Consider the following 10,829-nt stretch of genomic DNA (forward strand, 5'->3'; position numbering starts at 1 on the left):
AGATGGACTGGACATGGACAGGAGGCTGCCCACCGTTACCGGCTGGGCCAGCAGGCCCGGGACGGGTTGATAGCCGCACGGTTCACAGACTAGGGGGGGGTGGGAATCGCCGAGTATGGGCAGGGACAGTACAGTACGTCAACAGCCCACCACCCTCACCCCACCCACCACCAACCACCCTCACCCCGCCAACATCAACCACCCTCACCCCGCCAATCACCCACCACCCTCACCCCGCCCACCACCAACCACCCTCCCCCGCCAACACCAACCACCCTCACCCCGCCCACCACCAACCACCCTCCCCCCGCCAACACCAACCACCCTCCCCCCGCCAACACCAACCACCCTCACCCCGCCAACACCAACCACCCTCACCCTGCCAACCACCCTCACCCCGCCAATCACCCACCACCCTCACCCCGCCAACACCAACCACCCTCACCCTGCCAACACCAACCACCCTCACCCCGCCAACACCAACCACCCTCACCCCGCCAACACCAACCACCCTCACCCCGCCAACCACCCTCACCCCGCCAATCACCCACCACCCTCACCCCGCCAACACCAACCACCCTCACCCCGCCAATCACCAACCACCCTCACCCCGCCAATCACCAACCACCCTCACCCCGCCAATCACCCACCACCCTCACCCCGCCCACCACCAACCACCCTCCCCCCGCCAACACCAACTACCCTCACCCCGCCCACCACCAACCACCCTCACCCCGCCAATCACCAACCACCCTCACCCCGCCAATCACCCACCACCCTCACCCCCGCCCACCACCAACCACCCTCCCCCCGCCAACACCAACTACCCTCACCCCGCCCACCACCAACCACCCTCACCCCGCCAATCACCAACCACCCTCACCCCGCCAATCACCCACCACCCTCACCCCGTCCACCACCAATCACCCTCCCCCGCCAACACCAACCACCCTCACCCCGCCCACCACCAACCATCTTCACCCCACCCACCACCAACCACCTCCACCCCCGTCCACTACCGCATCACCCGCATGCACACCACCCGTCCATTGCACATCCACCCGTGGCACAACGGGCAGGGCTCACACGGTCGCCAGTGGAAGCGGGTCTATTGCATGGCATGGAGGATGATGACAACCCCGCTCTGCGTTGAGCACCGGGCTCTACATCATTAGACAATGTCTGGTTCATGGCCACAGTAACACCCTCCACCTGGACCGTCCCTGCACGCGGCCTTGACACTGCAGCGCACGGTCCCGTCGTCTGCCCGGGGGGATGGCAAGGGCGACCAGGGGAGTGGGGGGTCACACTCACCTGAGCTCGGTGTCCTATCACCCCTCACACACACACACTGGTGCTCACCTCACACCCCACCCCCCCGCACGCATCGGACAGAGCACAAAGGCAGTTTCTGTAGGTGTGAAAGTGATTTTAATGACAAACAGTTCAGACACGTGTCATAGCCCCTATAACTAGTCCGTGCCCTGCACCGTGCCAAGTTACTCCGTGTCTAATTTTTTGACCTGACGGGCTCTATGACGGGGTTCCCCAGACGGTACAGCAGAACTGGAGGCGGACTCCTGTGATTCCTGCCCTGTGACTAGGCTGCGGCTCGGGCGACTGGGATGGCGAGCTGCCAGCCTGTCCTGCCCGCTGCCCACCAGATGCACCTGGAACGGAAGTAGGGGGAGGGGGGAGTCCGAGGGTGTCGCGGTGTTCCGGGGCATCTCCTGCAGGGGAACCCGGAATGGGCCCCAGCACCTCCTACTCTCTCGAGGTGCCCGATGGCCCCCAGGCCTCTCCATGGGTCGGGGACGTGAACGGATCCAGCACCCGAGCCACCCCCGGCACCTCGCGCTGCCAGTCCTGGAGACCGCCCTGGTATCAACAAGGGTCTGCAAGTTTGCAGCCATGGAGCTCAGGGAGTTGGCCATCCCTGTCTGTATCTGGGCGACGCTGGCCAGCACCTGTGCAATGGCGCCGATGCCCTCAGCGATGGCCTGCAGAGACTGGGCCATGGCCTGCTGGGACTGCTCCATGGCCTACTGAGACTGGGCCATGGCGTTGAGCGCCTCTGCGATCTGCTGCTGGCTCTGGCTCATGGCTGTCTGTGAGAGGGCAGCCATGTCCTGGGCCATGGATGCCGCCTGCACGGAAAGCCCCAGGCCTTGCATATTTCTCCCCATGTCTGACACGGTCGTACCCATTTCCTCCACCACGAACGCCACCCGTGCAGTTTTCGGCCTGGGTGTCATGCATGACCGGCACCACTCCCTGCTCCTGCACGTGAGTGGACTCCTCCACCTGCGTCTGCAGCTGCTGCAAGCCGGCCATCACCCCCTTCGATTGTCCCCGGGTCCGTGACTGCACAGGTCTATGGGTTGGTGTGGTAACTCCAGGAACCCAGGACCCATCTGGGCGGCAGATGGTTGCCTGCGCCGGGCTGCCCTCCGACCGCCCGGGCCCCACGGCTGCTCCTGCCCCCACCTGCTGTACCGGGACGGCTGTGTTGTGCGCACCAGTTAGTGTACCAGAAGCCTCATCGCTAAAGTGCCCAACCGAGGTGAGCGTCTCTGCGATGGTGGAGGATGTAGGAGATAGCAGTGGCGTAATGTCGAGGTCCTCATCTGACCCCGAAGTCCGGGGTCCCCCTGGGGCGGTGTTTCCTGTCCCGTCCGTCCCCTGTGTGTGGGGTGTCCTGGGTGGTTGTGTCCTGTGTGTGGTTGTCCTGGGTCATTGTGTCCTGTGTGTCAGTGTCCTGGATGGTTGTGTCCAGTGTGTCAGTGTCCTGGGTGGTTGTGTCCAGTGTGTCAGTGTCCTGGGTGGGTGTGTCCTGTATGTGGGTGTCCTGGGTGGTTGTGTCCAGTGTGTCAGTGTCCTGGGTGGGTGTGTCCTGTATGTGGGTGTCCTGGGTGGTTGTGGCTGTGTGTCAGTGTCCTGGGTCTACTGGGACGGGGGGCCTGTTGGTGTGGCTGCCCTCCCCGCCGCTGGGTGTGGCCCTACGGTGTCGCCGCACTGGCGCTAAATGGGGGGGGGGGGGGGGGGGGCGTACGCCTGACGGCCCGGGTCTATCCCTGACTCGTGGGCTCCCTGGCACTGGGTGGGGGGCGTTGTATGCCTGACGGTCCAGGTCGGTCCCTGTCCTGTGGGCGCCCTGCCACTGGGTGGGAGCGTCGTATGCCTGACGGCCCGGGTCGTTCCATGTCCTGTGGGCACCCTGGCACATCCTGGGGCGGTCGGCATCCGCAGGGACGGGTGGGTCGACGTTTGGTCCTGCAATACACAATACAGCATGCATGGTTAGACAAGCAGACGGGGATGAGGGAGGGTGGGTGGAGGGAAGGTGGGCAGGCAGTGGGGGGTCTGACTTGGTGCTGCGCCCCCGATCTCTGCATCCGCAACCTCCTGGTCCTCGGATCCGCCTGCAAGGTCCAGGGCCCTCTCTTCATGAACGGTGAGGGGGCGCAATTCAGGTGGACCGCCTCCGGCCCTCTCATGCTCCCGGTTGTTATGGGTGCACTTCTCCTGTGGGGGGGGGGGGGGGGGGGGGGGGGGCGTGGAGAGAGAGGGGGTGCCAGAGATAAAGGGCAACAGTGTTAGGCGGACATTTACTTGCAGATCAGCGGTTGTGTGTATGTTGGCATAAGTTCACAGCCCATCCTGCCACTGCAGCCTGCATGGGTGGGTGCAGCCATGTCGGTTTCAGTTAGGGCTGTGCCGCCCATCCGGGGGGAGTGGGGTTGGGGGGGGGGGGGGAGGAAATGGTGGGGGGGGGGGGGTACTCACCCTGGCTACCCTGACTAGGTTATTGACCTTCTGGCACTGGCTGCCTGTCCTAGATGTTACGGCCACGGCGCTGACGGCCTCTGCCACCTCCCTCCGCAGGCGCCGGCTGAGGCTAGGTGTGGCCGTGTCTGGGATACAGCGCCTCGCTCCTCTGCTCTACTGCATCCAGGAGCGCCTAGATGTCCCGCTCCTGGATCCTCGGCGCTGCGCCGGTGGGCGGCCATTTTGCCGAGTCTCTGGCGGGTAGCGTCTTTTGTGTTGCGATGCCGCGTGGCATCAATGACGGCGCGCACATTTGTGACGGATGACGCCGTCGCGATTGGCGTCACGCTGCTGCTAACCCCTTCCGGGTCGGAGGTTGGCCTGATGCTGGAGTGGATCGCGACATTCGTGGCGCCGGCGTCTGGCCATCCCGCCGATTGGGGGAGAATCCTGCCCCAGGAATCTCATGAGCCTGACCAGGAAATAAACAAAACAGATTTGAGACTGAGCTGGAACATGAGCATGTTTCACAGTTTCTAAATGACCATACCGTGCCCAAACCTGAATATTAGGTTTTTTATTCAAATGTTCACATCCTTAACTATGCAGTTGTGTAGTATTTTAACAACTACCTTAATAAGTATAGTTTCACTAAAGAATTCCTGTAATGACTAGTATTACTCTAATTATATAACTCCACTTCCTTGCTCCATCCCACAGAACTTGCTGCTGCTTTCCAGAGTTCGATGATTCCTATCCCAGCTTTCCCACCAAGAGCTACTCTACCTCCCTTAATGTTAAATGGTGGTAACCATGTGCAGGCCGCAGGCCCTCCAGCTGAGTATCACTCTGATTCTGCAGAGTCCATGGATGAAATCCCTGTGATCCAGACAAGACTTGGCAGTGCAGCAATGGTCGACTACAGCAACACAATCCTTCACAGCACAATGGGCAATCTTGGAAGTTCCCTTCAGAGTCTAATTCCCAAACCACGGCACCATGGCGAAGGACCAAAGCCATTCTCTTCAGTGCAACCAAACATTAGGAAGAGCTCTAAAAAGCTTTCAAGCTTGGATCCAAAAATTGAACTGGTTCAGAAAGTTACACCTGTGTATGTTAGTCGGAGCAGTGGTGAATTTCCACTACCAGAACTATTGCAAAGCCCTCGAGCTAAAATAGACCATTCTGAGGCTGGAAAACGAAGGCTATCCAGTAAAAAGTACCCAGATTTGCCTGTTTTCTTCCTCCATACCAGGGATAATTTCGACACAAGAGCAAACACAACATCGGCTTGAATTTTAGGACCTAATTTACTGAAATGCTCAATTGCTTTCAACCCATAATTATTAAAACTGGATTCCTAGCCATCATTCAGTTTTGGGGTAGGAAGAAAGTGAACCAGTTGGAAGCCACAAGAAATGGCACATGATGCTACCTGTCCTATCTAGAGATCATCCATTGTGGCCTAACCTTTGGCACATCATTGGGATTTGAACATTTAATCAATATTTTTTTCCTTTTTTATATATACATATATAAATGAGGGTTGATGTTCTGTGAAAATATCCCTCTTACAGAGGTTTTAGTATATTTTTGTTTTGTTATTTTTATATAAATTCCTTTTGGCACTAAATATAAATCAATATAAATCATTAGGCCAATCCAGAAATGAAACTATGTTTCTCAGGGACAGTTTCAATGCTATGTTTTGGACATATTACATCAACTTTTTAAAAATTCTGGTTACCATCCAATTTATGTAACATAGTGTGATGGAAAGCTGTAACAAACTGGAAAAACTTTATAGACTTATAATTTAATGGAGATCCTTTAAATACATTTCCTGGAAATATAATATTTGCTTTGTGTGGCCTTAAAATTCCTTTACAGGTAGTCTGACATTAACCTTTCATTGTGTTCAGTTTGTTAAAATGTTACTCAATGGTTTATACTCGTAAGTGCCAATCACCCTATAGATATAATTTCTGTTTAACCTTTTCAAGACTACAGTACTGTTTCTGTACTGAAATAAAGCATTTTAAGTTTGTAACTTAACAGTTTTTAAATGTTTATTCAGATATTACTATGGGATATCTGCATCACTAAAATGCAGTATCGCAGATTTTTACAACATGGATTGCACCTACCTTGTTCCTCTGTGATTTCCATGGTGTGTGAAATTAATTGTTGAGAAGACTGAAGCAATTGTCTTCAGTCCTTCCGTAAACCCAAGCCACAAGTCTATTCCGCTCCTTGGCAACTGCCCGACATTAAGCCAGACTGTTCATAACCTTGATATCCTATTTGACTCTGAGCTGAGTTCTTGACTCCATATCCTCTCCATCACCAAGACTGACTACTTTCATCTCCATAAGGTCACCAGTCTCCGCTGCTCCCTCATCTCATCTACTGCCGGAGCCCTGACAGCCCTCATTTTAACTTCAAACATTCACTGTTCTCCTGGCCGACCTCCCACTTTGCACCTGCCATTAACTTAAGCTTATCCAAAACTCTGCTGCCCTTTTCCTAACATATACAATGTCTCATTTCCCCATCACCCCAATGCTAACTGACTTAAATTGGCTGCCCAGCTGACAAAATCTTCATCTTAAAATACTTAGCCTTAATTTCAAATCTCTCCATGGCTTTGTCCCCCTCCATCCCTGCAGTCTCCTCCATCCTGACAACTTTCGGCATTTCTGTGGTCCTCCAATTCTGCCCTCTTTCACATCCCTGATTTTCATCACTCCACCATTGCTTGCCATGCCTTCATCGACATTGGCACTAAGCTCTGGAATTCCCTCCCTAAATCTCTCCAACTTGCTTTCCTCCTTTAAGAAACTCCTTAAAATCTACCTCTTTAACCAAGCTTTTGTATACCTGTCCAAATATGTCTATGTCAAACTTTTGTGTGATTTACAATCGGTGAAGTGCCTTGGGATGTTTTATTATGTAAAGATGCTATAAAGTTGCCGAGGAGAAACTATCAGATTTCACACAGCAAGTGAAGAGGAAAAACCGAAGTAAAGTTTGGCTGTCTGCTTATCGCCCTATAGCATTGATCGAAACTTAGTTAATGCCCTATCATGTTTGGGTATTGCTTGGCATGGGGAGAATATTTGGAAGAATTATATACATAGGACTACAGAGGATAAATGGGTCAAAAACCAGCCATTTGGCTCAAGCAGTCTATGCCGATGTTTATGCTCCACTTGTGCCTCCACCTGTCTTTTCTCATTTAAATCTGCTATCGTAATCATCTATTCCCTCTCCCTACTTTGCTTGCCTCGTTTCTCCTTAAACACACCTATACAGTTCGCCTCAGTCACTCCCTGTGGTAGTGAGGTCCACATTCTTCCCACTCTTTGGGCAAAGAAGTTTCTCTTGAATCTCCTTTTGAATTTCTTGATAACTATCTTACATTGGTGACCTCTAGTTACGCTCTTCCCCACAAGAGGAAACATTCTCTCTCTATCCACTCTATCAAAAGTTTTTCATAATTTTAATACCTCTATTAGATCGCCCCTCAGCAACATTTTCAAGCGAAACGTGACCCAGCCTATCAATCCTTTCCTGATAGGTATACCCACATTTCTGATATAATCCTTGTAAATTTTCTGTGCACCCTCTCCACTGTGCCTAAATTATTTTTATGATGTATCATATGACTCTTCAAGTGAACGGCACAAGACTATTCTCGGACAATGTTTTACAGAGCTGGCTATAGACTCAGTCGCAAGTAAGTTACTGTTGCAAAGAGATAATTTGTTGCATGGGTAATTTAAATTGCCTAATGAGCACTTTTGAATTGCAGTAACGATGAAGATAACCGACAACAGGATTTGAAAGTACCTTGCTCAGTCAATTTAAAAGAGAGTTAATTTTCAGAATGTTTTCTGACATTCTAGGAGCTGCTGGAATAATACCCGCTATTTTGAGTTTTCAATTTCAGCACTGAGCTGTCAGAACTAGTGAATTAGTTCTAATTCAATTGAATAGTTTGCTGACTCTCAGTCAAGGGTCATACATGAGTAATGGGCCATTTCATTGTCGCAAAACATGAGCTGCTGCTTCTTGCTGGTCAAGAAGTCAAATGTCTACAGGAAATAGTAGGTGATAATGGGCCATGTACTTTGTACTGACTGTCCTTGGAGAATAAATGTTCTTTGGCAATGTAATTATGAAAAATAAATTGCTAAATAATAGCCAAAACAGCACAGTGTAGAATTGTGATTCAGGTTGGCAGCATTCACGCCTCACCTAAGGTTGTTAGTTCAAGTACTACCCTTGAGACTTAAGAAACAAATCTAGACAGGCAATCCAGTGGAATACTGCACTGTCTGAAATGCGATCATTCGGATGAGGCATTAAATTGAGGACCTGTATGGTTTCTAAAATGGATATAATGAGCCTACGATGCTGTTGCGTGAAGTTATCCGAGGGTCCTCGACACCTTATTCCCCAACCAACATAATGAAATCAGAACATCTGTTTGCTCAACACCTTGCCGTCTGTGGGACTTCGCTGCGTGAAAATTGACTGTCTGGTTTCCTAAATTACGGGCACGATTTAAGGGCAAAGTTTCTAAGTGTGGTAGCAAATGAAACTGCCACGAGCTTCCTGCCGCCCGTGCCGGCGGGGCAGTCACTGGTATCAAACGTTAATTGGTCCACTTAACGAGGCCCCGCAGGCTTCACACTGCAAATAACTATCCACCAGCAGATTCACTGGGATCGCGCTCGCCTGCCCCTCGCTAACAAGGGGGAGCAGCACTTAAACCTATCGTGCAGAGCCAACCCCACACAGCTCGCAGCCATGCCACCAAGGAGACCAGCCCCATGATTCGGGGATGCCGACCTGGCCAGATTTGGATGCGGTTGAGATCAGGTTTCCCTGTTCCCCGGAGGGTCAGCCACAGGTCAGGCAATGCCGCCTGGGAGGAAGTGGCAGTGGCCATCAGCTCGGGGAGTGTCACCAGGAGGACTGGCACTCAGTGTCGTAAGAAGATCAACAACCTCCACTGGGAAGCAAGGGTGGGTTGGCACCGGCCCACTCAGCAGCATTCCGTGCCCCGGCCCACCCATGTCCCGCAGTGCCACCCAGGCTGGCCCCCTCCCCACCCCAATAAACCCCATACTCCTCATCCTCCCCAATACGCTCCATACTCCTCATTCCCCCCCAAACGTGCCCCCATATGCCCCAACCCACCCGACTGCAACCCCCACCCAAGCAAAGAACGGTGCACGTGGCTCATGTTGTTCCACAATAGTTGGGACGGTGGGGCGCCGGACATCAAAATACCTCACCCCCTATGAGCCATGGAGGATGTGAGGTTGGTCGAGGTCAGATCAGTCACCAACGTAGAGGTTGGCGTGAGGCGCAAAGGTGAGGATCCACCGGCCCCCACCCGGATGACCTGCCATACGTGAGTTGTTAATGCCATACAGAATGACCCATCCCTCCCACTGACCATATGTCCATTATCCCACAGGATCACCATCCGACGGGGCCGGCCCATCCGGGGTGGAACCCAGCTGGGTCCCAGTCAGATGCTGAGTCTCTCGACCAGGTTTACCCGGAGCTGATACAGTCGATAGGGAGCAGTGTAATATTCAGAAGGGGGTGTCAGCGACACTCCAGCGGATCCATAGCCGATTGGAGGAGTCCTAGAGGCTACGGGCGCAGGAGAGAGACTGGCAATGTGTGCTAACACTTCTAGGGTGACGACCGTAGTGGAGAGCCTGTTGCATGATTTCAGGAGCATGAGTGGTGGCTTACAAATCGTGGCTCAGTCAGTTACAGCCATGCCAGAGCGCCTCGACAGCATGTCCCAGCCACTGGGGGACGCGTCCCAGTCCTAGGTGGACCTTGATGAGGCACTGTGGAGCATGTCCCAGTCTCAGATGGGCATAGCCGAGGCATTCCAAAGCATGTCCCAGACGCTGGGGGAGGTGTCCTAGTCGCACGTGGGCATTGCCGAGGCGCTCCAGAGCATGTGCCCGTAACTAAGGAGCATCGCTGAGGGCACAACACCATGATGTAGACATTGGGGTGCGCGAGGGCTGGCAGTGCCAGATGGCGAAGGGGCCACAGGGACTCAATCCAGCTGCCCCTTGATTGGCCCCCTAGATGAACCCCAGGGGCCCTATGGGCACTGACCAGAAGGAGGGGCCACTGTGTGTCAATCCAGATTCACCCTACGGAGTGGTGACAGCTGCCACCACCTCCCCCGAGACCCACCCCCCTGACAATGGCACGTCCTGGAGTCAGTACCTGGACAAGGTTGGCACAGGAGGACAGCCGTCAGAGGCATAGAAGGCCACAGAATGCAGTCGGCATCTCTGAGGACACACCTAGGTGGACAATAGAGTACAGAAGGCTAAGCAGGTCGAGGATCACTGAGAGGGAACTGAGGGTGGGGGAAGAGAAGAAGGAGGGGGAAGGAGAAACATGGGAGGAGGGAGAGCTAGAGAGACAAGGAAAGGCATGGGGGGAGGGAAAGGGAAGGTAAGGATGATGGCAGATGAGGCCATATCTTATTCGAAGCAGGTGAAGATAAGGTCCACCCTAGCCCTCCGGGCTTGCTTGCTGTTCGAAAGACCAGCGACACCTATACACCTTGGGCCGTCGCCGGCCTTCACCTCTGGGTCCCTCCCTGGTCTGATGGGCGGCCGGGTGTGGGGCGGGGTCCTGCACATGGGCCGTCGCTTTGAGTCTCAGTTACGCTGCTGCCGTTACCTTCTCTGGGGTCTGGCCAACTGGCCTGCCAGCAGCACCACGAGGGCAGCTTCTGCGGGGTCCAAGGTATCGTCTATTACGTGCAATATCTGTAAGGAAATAGAGGGTGTGGAGACTGACAACCAGCAGAGTCTTCCACCCCGGGTCCCTCCATTCCCCCAGTGCTCGCCCCCCCCAACATCCCCTGCCATCCAACATTCCCGGGGGCACCTGGTCACCCTCTGGTCGCGGAAATGTGCCCGGTGCTGGGACCCAGACCCTGGGTGTTCTGATGTCAGCTGCTGCGTTCGTGGCATTGCTTCCTGCAGTGTTTTGGCACAGTG

At 53.8% G+C, this 10,829-nt stretch overlaps 1 protein-coding gene across 1 annotated transcript in view; it reads left to right on the forward strand.

Annotated features, from left to right (window-relative positions):
- zdhhc1 (zDHHC palmitoyltransferase 1) overlaps window positions 1-5,823 on the forward strand; it is a 118,176-nt gene extending 112,353 nt beyond the window's left edge. The window contains exon 13 of the mRNA XM_072518372.1: window positions 4,489-5,823. Coding sequence (XP_072374473.1) covers window positions 4,489-5,063 — 575 coding nt within the window. The 3' untranslated portion in view covers window positions 5,064-5,823. The remainder of the gene's footprint in view (window positions 1-4,488) is intronic.
- The last annotated feature ends 5,006 nt before the right edge of the window (window positions 5,824-10,829 follow it).

This window comes from Scyliorhinus torazame, chromosome 10 (genome assembly GCF_047496885.1).
Source record: "Scyliorhinus torazame isolate Kashiwa2021f chromosome 10, sScyTor2.1, whole genome shotgun sequence".
NCBI lineage: Eukaryota > Metazoa > Chordata > Chondrichthyes > Carcharhiniformes > Scyliorhinidae > Scyliorhinus > Scyliorhinus torazame.